The sequence below is a fragment of the Mauremys reevesii genome, linkage group 2, assembly GCF_016161935.1.
Source record: "Mauremys reevesii isolate NIE-2019 linkage group 2, ASM1616193v1, whole genome shotgun sequence".
NCBI classification, from domain to species: domain Eukaryota; kingdom Metazoa; phylum Chordata; order Testudines; family Geoemydidae; genus Mauremys; species Mauremys reevesii.
Genome location: NC_052624.1, coordinates 116,728,517 through 116,753,297, shown reverse-complemented (window position 1 = coordinate 116,753,297; position 24,781 = coordinate 116,728,517). Strand labels below are relative to the sequence as shown.

General features: G+C 39.5%; 2 protein-coding genes across 3 annotated transcripts in view; one reads left to right on the top strand and one right to left on the bottom strand.

Moving 5' to 3' along the window:
* Nucleotides 1-4,961, bottom strand: part of LOC120397507 (dynein heavy chain 5, axonemal-like) — a 289,224-nt gene extending 284,263 nt beyond the window's left edge. Inside the window, exons 1-2 of the mRNA XM_039523452.1 lie at nt 4,920-4,961; nt 394-579 (exon numbers count right to left, since the gene is read on the bottom strand). The gene's annotated coding sequence lies outside the window, so the exon portion shown is untranslated. The remainder of the gene's footprint in view (nt 1-393; nt 580-4,919) is intronic.
* Nucleotides 1-24,781, top strand: part of EXOC3 (exocyst complex component 3) — a 39,173-nt gene that overhangs the window by 418 nt on the left and 13,974 nt on the right. The window contains exons 1-6 of one of the 2 annotated variants that reach the window (XM_039523451.1): nt 459-602; nt 8,055-8,245; nt 12,094-12,313; nt 14,016-14,697; nt 21,116-21,233; nt 24,263-24,388. In XM_039523451.1, coding sequence (XP_039379385.1) covers nt 8,102-8,245; nt 12,094-12,313; nt 14,016-14,697; nt 21,116-21,233; nt 24,263-24,388 — 1,290 coding nt within the window. In that variant the 5' untranslated portion in view covers nt 459-602; nt 8,055-8,101. Of the gene's footprint in view, nt 1-458; nt 603-8,054; nt 8,246-12,093; nt 12,314-14,015; nt 14,698-21,115; nt 21,234-24,262; nt 24,389-24,781 lie in introns of those variants that run through there. The other variant, XM_039523450.1, reaches the window with a different exon arrangement.

The following is a 24,781-nucleotide window of genomic DNA, read 5'->3' as shown; positions in this document are numbered from 1 at the left end:
TCGGGCTGGTCCGGGTGGGGTTGGGGCCGGGGCCGGGGCCGGGGCCGGGCAGGCGCAGGTGCAGGTGGGGTTGGTGCCTGGGGGAGAGGGGTCGGGCTGGTCCTGTGGTGGTTTTGGTGGTTGTCGCATTGGCATGATGAGCTGTGCAGATATTGTAAGGAACAATAGTTCTCCTTATCCGCGTGTGGGGGTATGACCCTAACTCAGGACAACTTGGGATCCTGTGCAGGTCACAGCCACCATCAGGTCCTTTTTTCTTTGTGCTGTTGGGATGCAGGTGCAGTGGGATAGATCGCATAGGCCCTCTCTGTGTGGTATGCGTTCAAGCAGAGTTCAAGTGTCCTTGTATTATTTCTAACCTTGGAGGGTTATGGTCTGAATTTTAGGATTTACCGTCTGTTATTTTCAGAAGCCAGTGCAGAAGAGTAGCCAGGGAATCTTTGAGCAGCCCTCTCCATTGCTCGTGGCTTATGGAGTCCAAATATCACGTGTTCAGTGTGGGAAGGAGTTTTAAATGTTGCCCTGTTACTTCCCTGATGTGGTTGCTGTCCTGAAGAGCTTGTGCATTAGGGGCCTTGCCTGAAGCACAAAAGAAAGAGAGGGCAGGGTGGCCCAAATTAATCTTTACTCTTCTTTCTCTTAATTCCTTACCACTTATGACAAAATCCCAATTCTCCCTCATATCTTGCAATGCTCTGCTCCCCAGCTCCTCTTTTCTCTGTCCCTTGAAAAATGTCAGTCTCATAATTCAGTTAGTTTGTACAAACTTGTTTTAAAACAAGTATTGTAATATTAATTTAGATATTTATATTAGCTCCCTTTGTGAAAGCACCTTGAGCACTTTACATCAGTAAAAATTTTAAACAGAATATCAGAAACCTACATTATTTTTCTCTCAGTGCCCAGAGCTTTGTAGTTGCAAAAAGTTCTTTCAGAATTAGTTTTTAGATTATAGTCCAATGTTTATATTCAGGGTGATTCCAGGTTAGGACTGGAGATCTCAGCCTCATGGCTTAAGCTTCCCCTGCATCAAACAGATCTGAAATAAAAAGGATCAGGACCCCAGGGTCTTTTATACAGATCCAGGCCTTCTCTTGACAGATAAGAGTTCTTAGGTGAACAATAGGCAATCATGGGGACTTTGAAGTAGGTCTATTTCCTAAGCATCATTGATAATTAGCTACACAAATTAACATAAGGCAATTTATCCATTAGGTGGTCTGTCACAAACTTTAAAGAGATATATAGACAATGACATTATTTCACCCAAGATTAATCTAAATGTTAATATTTCCTTTTGATCTTTGAATCAACAGCTATAGTGACAGACAGGGACTGTCTATTTACATAGCTAACATTTAACAAGATATGAGTACAAACTAGGGCTCTCCAGTGATTAAAAAAATTAATCACACGATTAAACAATAATAGAATACCATTTATTTAAATATTTTGATGTTTTCTACATTTTCAAATATATTGATTTCAATTACGACATAATACAAAATGTACAGTGCTCACTTTATTTTTTATTACAAATATTTGCACTGTAAAAACAAAGAAAATAGTATATTTCAGTTCACCTAATACAAGTATACTGTAGTGCAATCTCTTTATCATGAAAGTTGAACTTACAAATGTAGAATTATGTACAAAAAATAACTGCATTCAAAAATAAAACAATGTAAAACTTTAGAATCTACAAGTCCATTCAGTCTTACTTCAGACAATCAATCAGACAAACAAGTTTGGTTACAATTTGCAGGAGATAATGTTGACCATGTCTTGTTTATAATGTCACCTGAAAGTGAGAACAGGCGTTCGCATGGCACTGTTGTAGCCGGCATCGCAAGATATTTACGTATCAGATGTGCTAAAGATTCATATTTCCCTTCACGCTTCAACCACCATTGCAGAAGACATGCATCCATGCTGATGACAGGTTCTGCTCGATAAGGATCCAAAGCAGAGCAGATTGACGCATGTTCATTTTCATCATCTGAGTCAGATGCCACCAGCAGAAAGTTGATTTTCTTTTTTGGTGGTTCGGGTTCTGTAGTTTCTGTATCAGAGTGTTCCTCTTAAGACATCTGAAAGCATTCTCCACACCTCGTCCCTCTCAGATTTTGGAAGGCACTTCAGATTCTGAAACCTTGAGTTGAGTGCTGTATCTATTCTTAGAAATTTCACATTGCGTTTTGTCAAATCTGCTGTGAAAGTGTTCTTAAAATGAACATGTGCTGGTCATCATCCAAGCCTGCTATAACTATGGCAGAAATATATGGCAGAATGCAGGTAAAACAGAACAGGAGACATACAGTTCTCCCCCAAGGAGTTCAGTCACAAATTTAATTAACGCATTATTTTTTTTTAACGAGCATCATCAGCATGGAAGCATGTTCTCTGAAATGGTGGCCAAAGCATAAAGGAGTATATGAATGTTTAACATACCTGGCACGTAAATACCTTGCAACACCGGCTACAAACGTGCCATGCGAACGTCTGTTCTCACTTTCAGTTGACATTGTAAATAAGAAGCAGTCAGCAGTATCTCCCATGACTGTTGTTTTGTCTTAGCAATTGGCTGAACAAGAAGTAGGACTGAGTGGACTTGTAGGCTCTAAAGTTTTACATTGTTTTGTTTTTGAGTGCAGTTATGTAATAACAAAATCTACATTTGTAAGTTACACTTTCATGATAAGGAGATTGCACTATAGTACTTGTATGAGGTGAATTGGAAAATGCTATTTCTTTTGTTTATATTTTTTAAAGTGCAAATATTTGTAATAAAATAATATAAAGTGAGCACTGTACACTTTGTACTGTGTTATAATAGAAATCAATATATTTGAAAATGTAGAAAAACATCCAAACGTTTAAAAATTTTCAATTGGTATTCTGTTGTTTAACAGTGCGATTAATCATTAATATTTTTTTTAATCGCGTGAGTTAACTGCAATTAATCGACAGCCTTGGTGTACACACACACAATTAGTATCACCTCTAATTTCTAACAATACAGTATAGGTTTGCATTTCAAAGTTCTAGCCTATCTACCATGGAATGGCCCTAATTACCATTTATATACTTTCTAACATGTCTCTACAGGTTGGTTCTGGTTCATTTATCCTGCAAGCTGCTTAACCCCTTCTGGCCATGCGTCACACTTTGTATAAGATTCATTGCAATTATATAACAGTGGTAGCAGCAATGATTTGCATGATCATATTTTAATTAGAGAACATCACAGGGGACTTCCCAAGATGTGTTATTTGGGGGTGGGGGGAGATGTGACTGGGTGGAAGTTCCCTACTGTTGTCTGAGTCCAATCAGAGAGTAGAGTGTCTGGGTTAATTTTCATAGTCTAAGCTCTGGCCTCACTGGAGGTCAGAGGATGATAGGGTAGTTGTTCCAGTGTCTGCTGCTGAGGTTTCTCATGGTTTTCCCAAACAGCGGCTGAGTGAAATTGACATGATTTTTGTTAGCTTGCTACTACCTTCAATGTTGAGTAATAGCAGTGAACTAAATAGAGTCTGCTGCTTAGGAAAACCATGAACAGCAGCAAAGGCACTAGAGCTGTTTGTCTACACTCTGAGAGAGACAATACATCACTGGTTAATAAGTTCACATTTAGAAGATTACCTTGACAGCTGTAAATCTGAAAACCTTATTTTTAACTTAATTTTCTAAAGAACTTAAACTTTAACAGCTTGAGCCTTCTTACTTACTGGAATAATATCTCTTATGTGCTACTAATAAGTGAATTTTTCAAATGCTATTAAATGATATAATAATTTGCTAATAAAGTCAACAAATCCAGCATATACACTTTATTTGTGTCTGTCCCAGGAGGAGATGGTATTTTCATTGATGGTTGACAATCTCTATACTAAATCCACCTCTAAAATTAAGCTAGTAGAGACTGAGGATCAGATTGAGATGAGTCTGGAAAGCCCGCAAAGCCCCCTTATTAATACAGTTTGTTAAACACAGGGGCTTAGAGACAGGGTGGTAGTTGGTTAAGATTGTTAAAGTCAAGAAATGGTTCCTTGAAGTGGGGCCTCACCATTGCCTTTTCAAAAATGATTGACACCCTCCCGTCACAAAGGAAAGTGTCAATGATTCTCATAGATCAGGGGTGGGAAAACTACAGCCCGCCAGCCCATCAGACCTTTTAATCCATCCCTTGAGCACCCACTGGGGAACAGTGTCAGGGGCTTGCCCCTCTCCGCCTGGCTCCTGGAAGCAGCAGCATGTCCCCCCTCCAGCTCCTACACTTGGGGCAGCCAGGAGGCTCTGCACGCTGCCCCCACCCCAAGTGCCAGCTCTGCAGAGCTCATTGGCCGGGAACCATGGCCAATAGGAGCTGCACAGGCAGCACCTGTGGACAGGGCAGTGCGCAGAGCTAGCTGGCCAGCGCCACGCCTCTGCGTAGGAGCCAGAGGGGGGACATGCCGCTGCTTCCAGGAGCTGCAAGGGCAGCGCCTGTGGATGGGGCAGCACGCTGAGCCACCTGGCTATGCCTCCACGTAGGAGCCAGAGGGGGATGTGCCGCTGCTTTTGGGAGTAGCCTGAGGTAAGCGCCGCCCGGAGCCTGCACCTCTGACCTCCTCCCGTGCCCCAACCCCCTGCCTCAACCCTGATCCCCCTCCCGCCCTCCATCCCAGCCCAGAGCACCCTCCTGCACCCCAAACCCCTCATTTCCAGTCCTACCCCCGAGCCTGCACCCCCAGCTGGAGCCCTCATCCCCCCCCCGCACTCCAACCTCCTGCCCCAGCTCAGAGCCCCCTCCCACACCCCAAACTCTTCATTTGTGGCTCCACCCCAGAGCCCGCACACCCAGCTGTAGCCCTCACCTCCTCCCGCATCCCAACCTCTAATTCTGTTAGCATTCATGGCCCACCACACAATTTCCATACCCAGATGTGGCCTTCAGGCCAAAAAGTTTGCCCACTCCTGTCATAGATGATGCCCCAAACCTCCCATGCTGGTCTTTACAGTCACAATGGGCAAGGATCCAGCTTTATGAATCATAGAAGTCAAAGGGACCTCAAGAGGTCATCTAGTCCAGTCCCCTGCACTCGTGGCAGGACTAATTCCTGACAGGTGTTTGTCTAACTTCCTCTTAAAAATCTCCAGTGATGGAGATTCCACAACCTCCCTAGGCAATTTATTCCAGTGTTTAACCACCCTGACAGTTAGGAAGTTTTTCCTAATGTCCAACCTAAACCTTCCTTGCTGCAATTTAAGCCCATTGCTTCTTGACCTATCCTCAGAGGTTAAGGAAAACAATTTTTCTTCCTCCTTCTTGTAACAATCTTTTACATACTTGAAAACTGTTACCATGTCCCTTCTCAGTCTTCTCTTTTCCAGACTAAACAAACCCAATTTTTTTTTTCAATCTTCCCTCATAGGTCGTATTTTTTAGATCTTTAATCATTTTAGTTGCTCTTCTCTGGGCTCTCTCCAGTTTGTCCACATCTTTCCTGAAATGTGCCTAGAACTAGACACAGTACTTCAGTTGAGGCCTAATCAGCACGGAGTAGAGCAGAAGAATTGCTTCTCACGCCTTGCTTACAACACTCCTAATACATCCCATAATGATGTTCGCTTTTTTTGCAACAGCGTTACACTGTTGACTCATATTTAGCTTGTGATCCACTATGATCCCCAGATCCCTTTCCGCAGTACTCCTTCCTAGGCAGTCATTTCCCATTTTGTATGTGAGCAACTGGTTGTTCCTTCCTAAATGGAGTACTTTGCATTTGTCCTTATTGAATTTCATCCTATTTACTTCAGACCATTTCTCCAGTTTGTCCAGATCATTTTGAATTTTAATCCTATCCTCCAAAGTGCATGCAACCCCTCCCAGCTTGGTGGTATCCACAAACTTTATAAGTGTACTCTCTATGCCATTATCTGAATCATAGATGAAGATATTGAACAGAACCGGACACAGAACTGATCCCTGAGGGACCCCACTTGTTATGCCCTTCCAGTATGACTGTGAACCACTGATAACTACTCTCTGGGAACGATTTTCCAACCAGTTTTGCACTCAGCTTTTAATAGCTCCATCTAGGTTGCTCTCTAGTTTGTTTATGAGAAGGTCATGCAAGACAGTATCAAAAGCTTTACTAAAGTCAAGCTATACCACGTCTACTGCTTCCTCCCATCCACAAGGCTTGTTACCCGGTCAAAGAAAGCTATCAGGTTGATTTGACACGATTTGTTTTTGACAAATCCATGCTGACTGTTACTTATCACCTTATTATCTTCCAGATGTTTGCAAATTGATTGCTTAGTTATTTGCTTCATTGTCTTTCTGGATACAGAAGTTAGGCTGACTGGTCTGTAATCTCCTGGGTTGTCATTATTTCCCTTTTTATAGATGGGCACTATATTTATTTACATTTATGAATTTACCACTGAAATAAGTTGCTTTTATTAACAATGCAAAAACAAATTAGGTTATGTATATTGTTATGCAATTTATAAATTAGGTGTAGGTCTTTGGCAAATTTGGAAATTTACTAGGAACCTTAGGGTATCTCTAAACTGCATATGGGAGTGAATTTCCCAGCCCAGGTCCACAGACTCATGGTAGTAGGGGTGGTGCTAGAATACTAAAAATAGCCGTGTATACATTGCTTTGATGTCGTAGCTCATGCTGGAACTGGGCAGGAGCTACTGGGCATTGCACTCCCAGATGCAATGTAGAAATTCTTAGTGATAGAGCATGAGAACATACGCTTTTCTGGCTTTGTTTTTCAGGTGCATTTTTGTGTTTAGATAAAAGCCTTCAAATATTCTTCAAATCAATATCAAATCACATATATTCTTCAAATCAGTACTACATCTGTGCTTGTGCTTTGTCTGGAAAAAAATGTTCTGAAATAACAAAATACTTGAAGTGTCAAAGGAGTATATTGAGTGTTTGCGGTACTTTTCCCTTTAACAGAAGGATATACTGTGGTTTTTTTTTCCTTGAATAGATGTGTGTTCAAATATGGGAAGGGGAAGTGGATAAGAAGGGGTAGGATCTAAAGATTCTAATAATACCCAGACGAAAACTGGTACAATGAAGTTAAGACTGAGGGTACATGTCAGTAATATAGGGTAAAATACATTACAAGGATATTGTTACTATTAAAAAAAAAATAGAATCCCAGGAAATTCAGAGTTAAGGTTAAACTTAAAAGAAATCCAAAGATGTTAAAGTATGAAAATGCAATTTGGGTTCCCAAACAAGCTTAACTTTGCCCCATCACAATAGAATAATTGTACAATTATGCTTGAAGTATTTGTGTTGTTGATTAAACGTATTTTTAAAAGACACATTGAATTTTTTCTCCTCCATGAGAGATCCTACAAAAATTGCTCTATATTAAAGTGGCTTCTATTATTTCCAGTGGGACAGAAGCTGTTGGCGGGCCTGTACACATCTATTAAATATGCAAATTATGGTTTACATAATTTGTGTACAATCTCCAGATTTCCCGACTTTATTGCCTTAAATTATGTTTCTCTCCTCCCTCGTGACACACTCTAGGCTGATGTCAGTGGAGAAAGAGAGAGCCCTGCATGATTTGCTTCCCTGAGTGCTAGATCAGAGCAGTCCTTGTAGCCCTCCCAGCACAAGAATAGCGGTTTTATATAGCCCTTGCATGGAGAATTCCTCCTCATATACCTCTCATTCCCCTTTAGCATCCACTCTAGGTGCATAATCTGATTCCTGGTTTGCAAAAGGAAAATATTAGGTTTGCAAACAAATTGTTGACAAACTTAATTAGAGCAATTTGTATAGCAATGTTTTAGGAAGAACTATTAACCAAAGGAAATGCTTAAAGTAGAACAATACAATAAAATGCTTATTTTTTTTTATATTTTGCTGCTGTTTTACTGGTGTTTATAATAGTGATGCTATTTGTTACACTCTTGTTGCCAAAATTGGCTTTCTCTTTAAGTAATGTATTGGAAATGTTTATTCAGAAGTGATAAGTAACTATCAAATTGAAATAGATTTTTCTAAACATTTTATGCTTTTCATCCAGACCTGTTAAATTATGAAGGCTTTTGCATTTTGAGACACTGCTCAACAATGGAGGAAACAGACAGGGAAGCAGTTGCAACAGCTGTACAAAGAGTGGCTGGAATGCTTCAGCGACCTGACCAGTTGGATAAAGTGGAGCAGTACCGCAGGAGGGAAGCTCGTAAGAAAGCCTCAGTGGAAGCTCGACTAAAGGTATGAAACTAATAGAGCTGAGCATCAACAAAGTGCATAACAAAGCAGAAATCTTTACTTTCTGTTCAGATTGTTTTAAGTCTTGGAGTTTGGTCTTTGCTCAGTACAATCACTATGCCAAAAAACAATTGTACAAGTACGTGCTAAATTTTGCATGACTGAAAGCTGTATATTGATTGTAACTTCATAATTCATTGTGCTTCTAGATAATCACTCAAATACCCTGAATACCCTCAGACCCTACCACTGCTACAGTTCAGCACTAGGCACCCCCTATTGCTTATGCATTTTAATATCTAAGAAAACAAGGCTCCGTTATAACATTGGCAATTAATGTTTCAATAAAACTTGGAGATTGCTTCTCAAAAAAGATCCATTCTAAAAATTTAGCCACTGATTTTACTTAGGTTTATAGAGGATACCTGCAGATTCTAAAGACTGTAGTATGTATGATTCAAGAAGGGAAAGGCACCTGTGTCTTGTCTGAAGGCTGGGAAAATCCTTGTCCTGTTTGCCTTTATTTAAATGTTTAGATGTGTGAATGTGTTGATTTCTTATTAAATTTAAATTATTTTAAGCAACAGTAATTTGCGATATGCATCTGAATTTCTCCTATTGCCAACGAGTCCTTAAATGAGTATTATTCTCCCTGTATCTGCAGAAGGCTGGGGTAGAAGGTTTTTTCAAGGACGTGAGAGTGGGACTTCATAATTTTGTTCCCCTTTCCTGAAGATCCAGTACCCTAATGATCAAAGAAGGGGAACTGACAAGAATTTCTTATCTCAGTTTCAATAATCCAGCTAAGGGAGGGTTCACAGTTATGAAAGTGGAAATGAAAGTGGAAATGAAAGTTAAGTGGCAATTCTACAGATAGATGAGGTAGGAAAAGACCTGGTATCTATTTGTAGCTGTATTGGGTCTGCAGTGATGACAGAAAAATACGATATTATAATTAAGAACTGCATATCTGACTTGGAAGAGACAGAGGGAGCAGATATTTAAGAATAAGAATAACACTTGCAGTTCATTTCTTCTGAGGATCTCAAAATACCTTAAAAACATCTAATTAATTTAGCCTCACAACACCTGTTTGAGGATACAAAATAAATATTTTTTAAAGATACCATACAGGGTTCCCACTTGGTTCTAGAGCTTCCATCATGAGATTGCCAATAATTTCTATAACTCTGAAGGCTTTTTGTTGTGGTCAGGGTGCTGGTTTGCATGCCTCATGTTCAACTAAACCACTAATACCTCAGTTCCTCCAGAATACTTCAAGTCAGTTTTTATCTGACTGAGGTAAGCAACAGAGCTTCCATTGACCTGTAGTGACTCTTGACATATCTTTTGAAGTCTCTTCCAGTTTCCAGATCCATTGTTTTCTTTTCTGATTACCCTGTTATCTCAGTTATTCTTCATTTTTAAAAATTACTTTATTTCATGTTCTGACTTCCATCAACCCACTGTATGTACTGGACATGCTTTGATGCATCCCAGCTGATTTTAAATGCTGTCCCACACTGGGGGCCTAATTGAAGAGTTTTTGCTTGATATGTGGAACTGACTGTTCTGTCCTGCATAGAACTGTGAGCCACTGTTACCACCCCCTTGCCTTTACAAAAGTGACAGCTTTGCTGCTGTGAAGCTTTGTTGGCTTCCTGTCACCCCAGCCTGTCTGCCATGCCAACAAACTCTGCAAGACTCTGCCAGTCTAAACCCTGCCTTTCAGGTCAGAGAACCCCAATTCCCGAGTTCCCTGGAGATTGTCCCCCCTGCAGCGTCCAGTCCCTCTCACTGGACACTCATAGAAATTATTAGGTTTGCTACCTCAAAAGAGGCAGAACACACATCAGCCTGTTAGGTTAGCTGAAAACTCACACTTCAGTTTAATACATAGTACTGAGAGGATTTTGTAATAAAACAAGAATAAGTTTCTTAATAAAGAACAGAGATTTAAGTGATTCTAAGCAAGAAAGATAGAGACGGGTTTGGTTACAAACAAAACAAAATAAAACAAGCTTTGTAGTGACTAAACTTAATCTTTGCCTAAGCTGTTTTCTTACTCTCATCGTTGTTAGCATTACCAGCCCTCCAAGTCAGGGTATCCAACGTTCACAGAATCAAAAGCTGCTGTTCCTTGTATTCAGTAAGTGATGGATAACTAAAATGTTATCCCCTTCTATTACCCAAAATCCATTGTCTCTGCCTTAAGAGCCAGGAAGACATCCTGGAGTGCAGACTCTGTCCCCGAAGTGTGCTCCGCAAGCTGCCATTTGTTAGCTTGATTGTTTTGTTTACCTTGCATGTAAATGTACTGTCATTTTCCTCTGGTTTACAAAGCTTGACCTAGATAGGTACATCCATATTCCTTTGTCTAAGGCAGACTGGTTTATCAGCTCTCTCCCCAACATATTTTAGGAACCTATTTTCAGCACACATACCTAACTCAGTATACACCACCCATAGATATAGATATAGATATCATGCAATGATGTTCATAACCAATGTGTCACTAGTTTTCCTAACAGACCTTATTCAATGCACTTTTATAGTACAATAATACTGTATACAATCCATTGATTCAATTGCTTATTTTTTGGGGTTCAGATCACGTGTTTTCCCCTTGGGGTATCTGGACCCTGGTTGTCACACTGACTCCTAATGTGCTGACTTGTAATGGTTCTTGGCCGTGTGGAAAATGCATCTGATGTAATGTAACTTCTCTCTTGGCCCTCTATTGGGTTGTGTCTCCCAAGGAGTCCAGCTACTGTCACTTTGCAATGGAGAAATTTGATTTAGTCACTGTGCTTGGTGATGTCTTTGGATTTAGACCCAGTTCTTATAGTGGAGACACTTCAGCTCTACTGTTTCCTTACAGTCCTGAGGATGTTGACTGTTAAGTAGCATTGTATTGGGGCTTCTCTCCTGGTTCATGATGAGTGCTGGGTCTCTGGTTGCTTCACCGCTTTGTTTTCCCAAATAATAAGTACCACATTCATGCCTTTTTCCCTCTAAAATCTCTTCTCCATTTTCATCCATTGATAGGGAGAAAAAGAATTATAACAGCTTTATAGAATACTTCAGTTATAGCTACATTCTTAATAGGCATGGTATAAATAGGTGTCTGGATCATTATGCTTCTCATAGGTTTGCCATTGCAACACTACTAGTCTGAGCTTGTGAAGAAAGTTTAGAAAACACCTCACTCTGCCACCCCATTATCCCAGTTAACAGAAAGTACATACATTTTACCCAAGGATGCAGTTGAATAAATAGTTTCCAAGCATCCCTATTGGCTGCTCAATGACTGAAACAGTTATGGCTTGGTCTAAATAAAGATTTTGCTCAGGATTAATTGATATGGAGTAGTGATGATATTCATATGGCTGACTGTCTTAAAATCTTTCATAGATGCATTTTTTATTTTTTTTCCTCTCTCCTTTGATAAAAACTATCTTATAGATTCTGGGGGGGAAATGATAATTTGTACTTTTTCAGGTTTTTTTATATAGGTATATTCTTCTGTGATCTTCTTTTTTTGTAAGATGTATCTGTCTTAGACTCTCCAAGAGATCTTGGAGTCATCACGGATAGTTCTGTGAAAACATCTGTTTAACATATAGTGGCAGTCAAAAAAGCTAACAGAATGTTAGGAACCATTAGGAAAGGGACCGGCACCGGCCACTGTTGGAAGACAGGATACTGGGCTAGATGGACCAGTGGTCTGACCCAGTATGACCGTTCTTATGTATAACAATAAGATACTGGTGGAATAGTAGAAAACATAAAAAAACCTTAGTTTTACAATGTTAATATATAGCAAACAAATTTAATAATTCTCTTTATAGGCAGCAATCCAGTCACAATTGGATGGGGTACGAACTGGTTTAAGCCAACTGCATAATGCATTGAATGACGTAAAGGACATACAGCGATCTTTGATAGATGTCAATAAAGACTGGCGACAGAGTATCAACACCATAGAAAACCTCAAGGATGTTAAAGATGCTGTAGTCCAACATAGTCAGCTGGCAGCTGCTGTAGAAAACCTCAAAAATATCTTCTCAGGTAATTCAACACAAATCTTTGATGTATTATTTGACAATCACAAATTGAAAGAAAGTATATTCAAATGGTATTAAAGACTATGGACATGGCTACACTTACAGATGTGCAGCGCTGGGAGTTAAAGCTGTCTTCATACAGCTGTGTAGGGAAAGCGCTGGTGTGTGGCCACACTCACAGCTACCAGCGCTGCAGTGTGGCCACATTTGCAACATTTGCAGCGCTGTTGGGAGTGGTGCATTACGGGCAGCTATCCCAGCGTTCAAGTGGCAGCAACGTGCTTTTCAAAAGAGGGGCGTGGGGTGGAGTGTGACAGGGAGCGGGGGAGAGAGAGAGAGTGGATTTTTGGAGCCTACACTGTGTGTCAGCTCCCTGCCTTTCAAAATCTGAACATTTCCTCGACCTCTCATTCACTCTTAACTGCAAATAGCCTGCAGACCAGATATAAGCAGCTGCTCCAACGGACTCCCTTTCTCCCCCTATACCCCCGTTTCTCTCCTCAAGCAAACAGCATTCGTCCCCCTGCCTGCCTCATTCTCAGCAAGGTAGTGGGTTATCTCAATTGATTGTTCACAGTCAGTTACAGATTGATCACAGCAAACAAGAGCTGTGTTTGTTTTTTAGATAAGCAGCTCCCGGAGCCCCGAGTTCATAACAAAACAAAGAGTAATTTAGTTAAAAGCATTCTGGGATATCTCCTAATACCCTGGAGGCCAATAACAGCGCTGGTGTGTGGCCACACTTGACGAGCAGCGCTGCACTCGTTATACCCCAAGCAGACCAGGTGTACAGCCAGCGCTGCAGCCAGGGAGTTGCAGCGCTGGATGTGCCTTGCAGGTGTGGACAGTTACTAAGCTGCAGCGCTGTAAAGCCTCCACCAGCGCTGCAACTCTCCAGTGTAGCCAAGCCCTTTCTTACTGTAAGGGGAAGATGTTGAACTTAGCTCCTCTTTCTTAATTAATCATTACACTTAACAAGCCCGAATTTGCCTTTGGTTATGTATTTGCAGCCTCCGTAACTTCAGTGGGGTTGCATTGTTTGTTAGGGGAAGTTTACAGGAGGGAGTTTACTTCGCATGAGATGCAAGAAGATCCCAACTACTGATATTGTAGGGACTAGTGAATACACTGCACTATTCATACAGCTTTATGGGTATTTTAAACAAAAGTAAATGATGCCTTCTGTTGGCTATATGATTCTATAAATCTGTGATATTGTAGTCTATAATCAAAATAAAGATTATGATTAAAGATGTAGCACAGTCATTAAAAAACATAAAAATGATTTGCAGCAATTCTTGAACATATCTGTGAGCCATTACTTAGGGCAGGGGTTCTCAAACTGGGGGTTGGAACCCCTCAGGGGTCGCAAGGTTATTACAGGTGGGGGGGGGGGGGTCCACGAGCTGTCAGTCTCCACCTCAAATCCTGCTTTGCCTCCAGCATTTATAATGGTGTTAAATGTATAAAAACATATTTTTAATTGATATGGGGAGTCGCACTCAGAGGTTTGCTATGTGAAAGGGGTCACCAGTACAAAAATTTGAGAACCACTGACTTAGGGGGAACCAGACTAGCAAATAGAACTCATACATTTTCTGCTCTTGTTTTACAGTCTCTCTTGATACATTTATGGTTTTGTAACATTTCTTTTTGTATCCTAATAGTCATATTACTAGTTTTTCCTTTTTGTCTTTATTTTTCAGTGCCAGAGATTGTTAGGGAGACTAAGGATTTGACTGAGCAAGGGGAACTTCTGCAAGCCCATCGAAAGCTGATGGACTTAGAGTGTTCTCGTGATGATCTGATGTATGAGCAGTATCGTATGGATAGCAAGAACACCCATGACATGAATCTCATCGATGTGTACTTTGGGGATATGCAAAAACTCTCTGAGGAGCTTGCCAAACAACTCTGGATGGTGGTTCAAAGATCTCTAGTTACTGTTCGTCGAGACCCAACCTTGCTTGTCTCCGTTGTCAGGATAATTGAGAGGGAAGAGAAAATAGACAGGCGCATGCTAGACCGGAAAAAACAAACTGGGTTCATTCCTCCTGGCAGGCCAAAGAAGTGGAAAGAAAAAATGTTCAATATTTTGGACAGAACTGTAACTACCAGGATTGAAGGCACACAAGCAGATACTAGAGAATCTGACAAAATGTGGCTTGTGCGCCACCTGGAAATCATACGCAAATATGTCCTTGATGATCTACTGGTGGCCAAAAATCTAATGGTTCAATGTTTTCCCCCACATTATGACATTTTCAAAAAATTATTGAGCATGTACCACCAAGCTTTGTCCACACGGATGCAGGATCTCGCTTCAGAAGATCTGGAAGCAAATGAGATTGTAAGCCTTTTAACTTGGGTTTTAAATACATATAAAAGGTAAAGGCAACTTGTTTATTTTAAACTGTTTTGTTTAGGGATAGTTTCAAATATATATGTAAAATATTTTAAATTGGATTGTATATACAGATAAGGGTGCAGATATGTGGTGAAATATTATATGCGGATAGACCCATATGTACTTTTTGTAGAGCCTTTATCATATTTTGTGCAGAATTGTTATACCTAGCTAGGCATCTCGATTTTGGAGATGTGTGTGTATATGTGTATGTGTATACATATTTAGGGGACATCTTTCTAAACAGAAAGCAGAGTAATCTTAATTCAAGGTTACTGTTGCATTTCTTTGTTGCACATTAGAAGTAGCTTTCTGGCTAAACCCTAATGCTTCTTAAAATGACTTTGGTTGTGATCTGTTTGCGATGTCATTTCTTGTAAGTTTAGCATTTTGATGCATTTGCTTGCACCTGTTAATCTGAAAAAAATCTTTGTTTGCAGATTTAGTTGAGTATTTTCCAGAGTTCAGTGGACTGTATTCACATCCAAGTTTACTTTTAATTTTCTGTAAACTTCTACATGTATTTGTGACCAAAATTTTGGGCATGGGTGACAGTCCCAGGAAATGTTTTAGGTTACCTACTTTCCACATCCACATTCAGCTGGGGTTCTGGCTGTTCAAGTTTTAGTTGGTGATTACTGCAGTGTAGAAAATAATAATATAACTTTCCACTGAAACTTTCTCCATGATGGGGAGAATGTGGTGGCTTGAATTTCTGCCCAGGAGTTGTCACCTATAGTACTGTGAAATTCTTTTTCTGGTTTTCTTTTATGTAGTGTGATTAATGTTAGGACAGCATCAAACACATATTTGTGAATGTTTTTTTTTTAAAGTCTTATTCATACAAAGTAATTGGAAACAATAGCTTGAAAGGCAAAACTGTCTTGCTAGTGTAGGACTGGGGTTATTGATTCCTTGCTCATTTAGTTTATTTAAAAAAGCCTTCAGGAAATCGTTAGGTTTATACGTGTTTTATGGTTCCTGCCTCATGGCACGCAAATACCATTCTTGTTTACTTAACTCTTCTCAATGGCTGGCATTGACTTGAATTGTACACACTTTTCTTTATAGCTGGTTGCTTGGTTTTGCTATAATTTTCTTTGATTAGTTGAGTCTGGTATAAACCTGTTAGGTATAGAGTAATATTTGATAATGAATAGGCATGAAACATAATCACACTGCAGAATTTTTTGTGACCAGCTCCAGGATGCATCTTAGTACAGATTTCCAGACTTATCAGTCTGCCTTACAAACAAACAAACAACAATAAGCAACAAAAAACAAAGGAAAAAAACGACGACGATAAGCAGGAGATATTCATAGTCTTCCTAACTAGAAAAAGTTTCTAAATTAATGCCCTGCTTCCTGTCTATTCTAGTGGTGTATTTGAATGTAAAGAAATGCTAAAGAGGGCGCCCGTGCATGCTCTAGGCAACTTGGTCGTAACTTAAAAATAAATGCAATCGTTTTCAGCATTAGCTGCCAGTGATCATGGTTAGAAATGGGAAATTTTTCTCCACTGAAGATGCATTTACAGATCTCAGAAAGGTCATGTATGGTGCTCATGAAATTTGGAAAAAAGGAATTCTAAAATAGTCAAGTTTTATTTTGCTTTCCCAAAACTTGGCTCAGAAGCTGTCTTTGAGTTGAATCTATGTCTAATAGCTGAGTAGAAGAGAAATTAAGTGAAGTTTGGAGTGAATTAAAAGGCTTAAATCGCTTCCTCTCAAATAAATATTTAATTCTGATAGATTGGCTGTCTTTTACAACTGTCTTTTAAGTAGTTGAGATCCTTGGAGTCCTGGTGCTATTTCTTTATACAGCTAAACACACTGCTATACAGAAAGTGCCCTAGAGATACTTTACATGACTGCATTAGAGTCATGGCCTAAATCCAAATTTGTGTTTTAGCAGATATTTACTAATAAGCTGTTGACATTAAAAATGGGGGGAAGGGAGTCAGCAGTGAGATTTAGGGGCAATGCCAGGCTCAGAAGCCCAGCCACCTTCAGACACAACTGTTGGTAAAATCAGATTCCTAACTGGGTGATATCTATCGCCCCTATATCTTTGCCCATGTTACAGTAGAGGTAGCTGGTGATGGCATAAATGGATCGGATTGACTCTCGCCCACCTAAGAGCCTTGTGACTGGTGAGGGTGGGGAAGTATTAACACAGGGGGAAAGAGAGGAGTTTTGTGGAGAGAAAGAATGATCTTTTGGTTAAGGACTAGGACATGGAAGGTGTGGGCTCTATTATTAGCTCTGCCATAGGCTTGCTTTGTTTGACCTTGGGTGAGTCACTTAATTTCTCTTTTCCTCCATTCCTCACCTGTAAAATGAAGATGATGTGGGTTCCCTGCGGCTAGAAGTATTCAGGAACTACTGATAGTGCCACAGAATAACCTAAATAAACAAACACCCCTCTACCAGTCTGTTTTTGGGTCCACTTCTCCCATGAATAACACCCAGTGAACTTCAGCAAACAGAACTGAATTCAGGATTCAGAATTGCAGCTGTGAAACTGACAAGTCTTGTGAGTTTTACTCCACTGCTGTTTGGGAAACTGTCACTGTGCCTCTGTGGGTCACAGCTGAGAATACCAGATTCAGGACAAACTGCTGAGAAATGGGGCAGACCCACCCCAAAACTGGTAGTTATTCTTCTATAAGATATACCAAGCCGATAACAAAAGTAAACGTCTGTCTCGCCACACAGGTTAACAAGAAGTCAGAAATGCAGTCTCCTTAGGTATCCCAGCCCTTGTTTCACCATGAATACACTAGACTTTATGGTGAGTGGTTATTTAAAACCAATTTAATCAAAAAAGGGTTTTTCTAATCCCAAGAAATAACCACATAGCCAGGTCAATAAATAACTCAGATCTTATCCAATAATCATGCTGTTGCCGATCCTTTAAGTATCTAACATCTATAGGTTTATTTATAAGAGAAAAGAAAGAGAAGAGAGTTCAAATGGTTGTGGAAAACAAATACAAGAACTTTGCAATGAGTGTATGTATCAGGCTTGAAGTAGTGATGGAATAAACTGCTGGCTTGTAAAGTCTCTGGTAACTACCAAAAGATTGGAAGGTCCTCAGTCCATTGATTAGAATGCTCCTTTTATTGTAAGTCCACAAATCAAAGCACGAAAGAGGCAAAATGGAGATGCTTCCAGCGTCTTTAATATCTTCACCCGTGTGGAGGGGATGCTGTCAGTCTCAGCCTTAGTTTGTGGAAAATTACAGGCACAAGATGGAGTCCAGGGTCATATGAGTTAGTCACATGCCCTTGTGTAAACTGATGGCTCATAGAAGCAGCCATACCTGTACTCTGGCTAAAGCTTCCACAGGAAGACTCACCAGGCAGGAACAAGCTTTTTCTATGGCCTATTGTGTTCTTTAATTGGGCCATCAACTTGAATAGTTCATTCACAATGTGCTGGCCAGACTGGATGTAAATTACCTTGTGGGTGTTACCCCAGGAGCAAATACATTTGCAATACCAGTACATAATCAATATTCATAACTTTAGATACTGAGATGATACTTGCATACAAACAGGATAATCATATTTGATTGTGACTTTTCCATTAGTACCTTACATGACATAATTTGTAAAATATTTGTTGCAGTTGTCTAACAGTGGCAATATTAATGATCTAAATGGCCATGTTTTAATCATATAGTGTCATAGAAACCTCCGGGCAGCAGCCTACATGCTCAGGAAGATGTCACTGCATAGTTTACATTTGGAATGTTGTTTTAGTAGCACCCAGAGATTTCAGTTGGGACTGGATAATGCACACAAGCAGAAAAGAGACAATTCCTGCCCTGACAGGATGCATTTCTGCAGAAATTGATGGCCTAAGCACTTGGCATGGAAAAAGTAGGGTTTTTAGCTGTATTGTTAAGATGTGTCTACACTAGGGATGTAAATAATGTTTAAAAAAAGTAAATGTTTAAACTATTAAAATGTTACTGGTAAAACATTTAACTGTTAGGCTCTGGTGCTGCCCTTGCGCGCCCAGGGTCCCAGCTGCCAGCCACTGGGACCTGTGATGGGAGGGGCCAGGGGCCAGGATCCATGGAGGGAGGAGACGGGATCCTGGGAGCGGGGTGGGAGCTGAGTCCCGCAGCAGAGTTTAAATGTTAACCAGAATACCTTACCAATAAGACTGATGCTTATCGGTTAACCGGTTAACATTTTACATCCCTAGTCTACACTACAACCTCTACAGTGGCACAGCTGCAGTGCTTCAGCTACACTGCTGTAGTGTAGACACTTAGGCCTGGTCTACACTGGAGGAGGGGGAGGATCAATCTAAGTTATGCAACTTCAGCTACGACATACTCAGACCTACTCACTGCTGCTCTCCTGTCGACTCTGCCTGCACCTCTCACGGCGGTGGAGTACAGAAGTCGACGAGAGAGCGCTCAGGGGTAGATTTATCGCGTCTAGTCTAGATGCGATAAATCGACCCCCGCTGGATCGATCACTGCCCGCCGATACGGCGCGTAGTGTAGACATACCCTTAATACAGTGAAGGAAAGGGTTTTTCTGTCACATTAATCTATTGCCCCCTTGAGAGGTGGTAGCTAGACTGATGCAAGAATTGACCTAGCGTGTCTACACCAGGATTTAGGTCAGCTTAATTATGTCTCTCAGAGGTGTGAATTTTGCACAACCCCAAGTGACATGGCTTGGCTGGCCTAAGTTTTAGGTGTAAACCAGACCTAAGACATATCTAGGAGCTACTGTAAGTGATAGTGGTGCTTTGGTAGTTGGCACTCTTCCCTCTCAGTTAATATTGAGCCAATTCCCTAGAATGGCTATGAAGCATTCTGTTTCTTGAAGTGCCATGTTTTTGGATGAAACCTAAAATTAAAGTCCTGGTCACAAGCATGTTTCTTAAGAGCAGGGATAGAATATATGTATCCTGGCTAATCTCCATCTATAGTAATTACACTTTGCCCATGTAAATTAGTCACTACAGTTTCAATTGCATAAAGAAGTTTTTTACTTCCTTTCTCTGAGCTGTTGCAGAGTGCTGTTGGAGCGGAAGTGTTTCGCCTCAGAGATGGCTGCATTTCATTAGTGAGCAAAGTGATCTCTAGAGTTTCAGTATATCACTCAAATTTGTAAATGATCTTGGTGATGTCATGCTCTGTAAAATGGATACTGTTAATGAAGAAAGGCTCCTCCTGGCTCAGTGTTGGATATATGTGAACTAGAAGACCAGTGAGGTGGAACTGGAAACAGGGGGATTGGTGGCTATCTTCAGAAAAGTGAAGTAGAAATAATAAAAAATTGATTTTAAGATTTTATTTATATATATATATATATATAAACTCTCATCTATGTTTGCATTTTAGGAATTTTTATTTCCTTAATTTTTATGAAATAACTTTTTCATTTACAATTTACAAAACACTGTAAAAAGTTTTTCTAAATATTGGAACCATTTCATAATTGTAATAAAACAATTGAAAGTTTGTGCTTTGCTTGGATAACTCCCATTTGGGGTTTGGAGTTGAAGGGCTGTTGCTGCTATCTTATGCTTTGGTAGGGTTGTGGCTTTAGTCATGTACACACAAACAGATTTGTCTTCTTGCTTTAATATTTTTACAGTAATATTTTAAATTCAGATGAGTTTAAGTTTTGTTTTTGCCCTTGCTAAATTGCATCAGCATTAGGGTTGCCCTACTTTCTTCCTCCTACAAAAAAGGTGACCTCTTCTTCATGGCTACAGCATATAGTACCACTATTGTACTGAACATTTGAGCTATATTTCTAGTTCTGTAACTGTGTGTGTATATATACTGTCTCCTCTTTTTTATATTTATTGTATACTTTTAAAGAACTATGGCTGCTTAAAAGAAACTATGGGATGATCGGTACTGTTGACTGGGGATATGGTGATCATTATTGACTCCCCTTGCTGATGATAGGCTTCTGTACTTAAAGCTCTGATTACATTTAATTGTTTACACTAATATCCCCCCCCTAAATTTTAGAATGTATATGTTCTGTCTACAGTGTCTGTGTCAGAAGTCCATAGTCAGCACAATTTGTTTTTTTATGTATAAAGCTATTAATGAGCAATCACTCAAAGTTCTAGATAAAAAATAATTTAGAAATGGATATAGGGATAACATTTCTGTATGAAAGATATATGTACATAAATGAATTAGTACTTTAAGTATTTTTGGTTAGCCAAATAGTAGTTCTAGTTTTGAGGTTTCTTTGTTCTTTCAATTAATTTATTTTCTGGATTAAGTATTTTCAGAGACTTGTAAATAATGAAGAATCATCTGTTGAAGTTGTATCAGAAAGGTTGCAAATTTCTAAAACTTTTTTTTTCTCCATTTGCAATTTATGGTTTTATTTTTTCATTTCAGTACAGAGATGATGGGAAATTCTGAACTGGCCCCAGAAGTGGATGTAAATTCTTTAAATCCTTTAATTTCACAAAATGTGGTAGACCAGCTTCTTAGCAAGTACATGTCGACGCTTACTGTAAGTAACAGTAAACTTCTGGACTCCTTCAAATAAAAATAAGACACCTTGTGTTTGTACCTAAATTCTTAAAATGCTGTTTCATCAGAGGAAAAACTTGTGACTTTTTCCTAAACTTTAATTGGGTGTAATTAATTTTGTGAACTTCATATACATGAGAATTTGGCTTTGAACAGTTAATCAAATGATTTCATGGCTACATTTCAATAAAACACAAAGGATTATTTATGCTTCATAGAAGTTTATTAGCCACGAGAAGTGGCCACTATGGTGTTTTATAATTTAGCAACTCCTAAATTCACATAAATGGTTAGATTACATATAGAGGGCTGTCAGTTAATTGCAGTTAATACATGCAATTAACACAAAACAAATTAGATTTTTTAAAATAGTTGCAATTAATCGCAGTTTTAATCACACTGTTAATAATAGAATACCAATTTAAATTGGTATTCTAAATATTTTTGGATTTTTTCTACGTTTTCAAATACATTGATTTCAATTACAACACAGAATACAAAGTGTAAAGTGCTCACATTATTATTTTTTTATTACATATATTTGCACTGTAGAAAAAGATGAACAAAACAAATAGTATTTTTCAGTTCACCTCAGACAAGTCCACTCAGTCCTACTTCTTGTTCAGCCAAACACTAACGAGTTTGTTTAGATTTACGGGAGATAATGCTGCCCACTTCTTACTTACAATGTCACCTGAAAGTGAGAACAGCCATTCACATGGCACTGTTGTGGCCGGCGTTGCAAGGTACTTATGTGCCACACAAGCTTACCAGTCGCATGCCCCTTCGTGCTTTGACTTGTAGGCTCTAAAGTATTATGGTTTTGAGTACAGTTATGTTAAAAAAGAAATTCTACATTTGTTGCACTTTCATGATAAAGAGATTGCACTGCAATTATTTGTACGGGGTGAATGAAAAATACTATTTCTTTTGTTTATCTTTTTTACAGTGCAAATCTTTGTAATAAAAATAATATAAAGTGAGCACTGTACACTTGTATTCTGTGTTGTAATTGAAATCAATATATTTGAAAATGTAGAAAAATATCCAAAAATATTTATAATAAATTTAAATTGGTTATCTATTATTGTTTAACGGTGCAATTAAAACTGCAATTAATCATGACTATTTTTAATCTATCGATTAATTGTGATTATTTTTTTGTTTGACAGCCCTAATTATATATAGTTCTAGACCACAAAATTCTGGTACAGTAACTACCGTATATACTAGTTCATTAGCCTGTTCGTTTATAAGCTGACCCGCCAAGATGGATAAGTAAAAATAGCAAAAACTGTATGACTCTTTCATAAGCCAACCCTATATTTAAGGAGTTGGAAAACTTTGGTTTGGCTCCCAACCTGTCAGGGTAAGCCGCTGGCGGGTTGGGACTTTTTTTTGTTTTTGTTGGTGGTGGTGTTTTTTTACCTGAAGCATCTGCAGGCATGGAGCCCCTCAGCTCCCTGGGGTCGCGGTTCGCCATTTCCAGCCAATGGGAGCTGAGGGGCTCCATGCCTTCAGGTGCTCCAGGTAAACAAAACGACAGTGTATTAGATATTCAATTAAATGATTACATAGCGCAGGGATCGGCAATCTTTGGCACGTGGCTCACCAGGGAAGCACCCTGGCGGGCCGGGCCAGTTTGTTTGCCGGCCACATCCGCAGGTTCGGCCAATCGCAGCTCCCACTGAGCGCAGTTCGCCGCTCCAGGCCAATGGGGATAGCAGGAAGCGGCAGCCAGCACATCTCTTGGCCCACGCCACTTCCAGCAGGGGCTGGGGGCCATTGGCTTGGAGCAGCGAACCACGGCCAATGGGAGCCGTGATTGGCTGAACCTGCGGACACAGCAGGTAAACAAACCGACCCGGCCCGCCATGGTGCTTATCCTGGCAAGCCGCATGCCAAAGGTTGCCGATCCCTGCCATAGAGTTTAAAATCATCAAATTTTGGTGTAGACCCGTTTGTAAGCCGACCCCCGCTCTTTGATGCGTCACTTTTTTACAAAAAATATTCGGCTTATGAACGAGTATATACGGTATATCAAAACTTGGCATACAGTCTTTTCAGCCATGGGCTCTTTCTTCAAACACCCTGATCTTCTTGCATGTCTGTCAGCTTGACTCTTGTATGCAGTGTAGTTGTAGCCATGTTGCTCCCAGGATATTAGAGAGACAAGATAGGTGAGTTAATCTTTTATTGGGCCAGGAAACTGAGCCAGTAAAAGATGTACCTCATCCACCCTGTCTCTCAGCATGACTCTTGAGCAGACATGATAGGAAAAAGCCTTTTAATGAGCAGATGGTTTCCATGATACCTCAGGACTATCCAAGGTCTACCTATTTTGCTTATCCACCTTCCACCATGGAGCGTGGCACAAAGCTAGGAAATGTTTTGCCGTCTTTCAGGATGGGCATGTTAACAGCCAAAATATCTGCTTTGGGTCCAAGTGGCTGCCACTTGAAAAATATTTAGGTGTAGAACAGGTTAAAAAAATAGTTTATGGGGAATTTTGAAAGTTTTTCATGGGATTGAAAATGGACCAATTTTCCATTTTGATGACAGCTTGAGATCTTTATTGAAATTGTGTTTGAAATAGTAATTGAAGGCTTTTCTTTACAAAAACATACACCTTCAGTAAATGAAAATGTCCTGTAATTGTTTTGAACATGATTTTGACAAATTTCAATTTAAAAAAGTTTCATTTTTTGTGAAAAACTTCAAAGAAGTTGACTGATCTTTACAAAAGCTTCATTTTGGGGGGAAAAAAGGCCATTGTTGTCAAAATAAATTTTTGTGTGTGAAATTTTGATCACCCCTATTTAGATGATAGTGATGGTTATAACAGTAGCCATGAGAGTGAGTGAAAATTGATTTTTCCTTCTTGGTTAAAATACCTTTAATTATGAAAAGGGATATTTGTCCGAAGGTCATGGTGGGTTTTTTCCTATTTTGATTCCAAGTAATTTTATCTTTACTTCTTCCTGTTTCTTTTTAATCTATTTACTGCAGTCCAACATCATTGGTTGGCTACGAAAAGCATTGGAGACAGATAAAAAAGACTGGATAAAAGAAACTGAGCCAGAAGCAGATCAAGATGGGTACTATCAGACTACACTCGCAGCTATTGTTTTTCAGGTATGAGTTAATTTAAAAAAAATAAATAAATAGAAAAATGGGGCAGGGAGAAAAACAAGAAAACCAGGACATTCTTGAAATGCAGATTCTTTGTATCAGTACAGATTGAATTGGTTTCATTTTTTCATTATGAGATGCTTACTTAGAAGAGTGGCAGCCTCTTGAGCTGGAAGAGTGAACATTTAAGGATATTTGTAACACTTTCATGGTTCTCTCATAAGATATCTAAGAATATCCAGAAACATCAGTGAATCGTTCATGATTTTCTTCTTTTTTTCTGCCATACTGATAGTATTTTGCATGCTACCTACCTCTTTTTCTGTACAGCATCATTACAGGAAGGGAAGGAATGTTTAAAAACCGACTGAAGCTTCATTTCTTACCTATAGACAA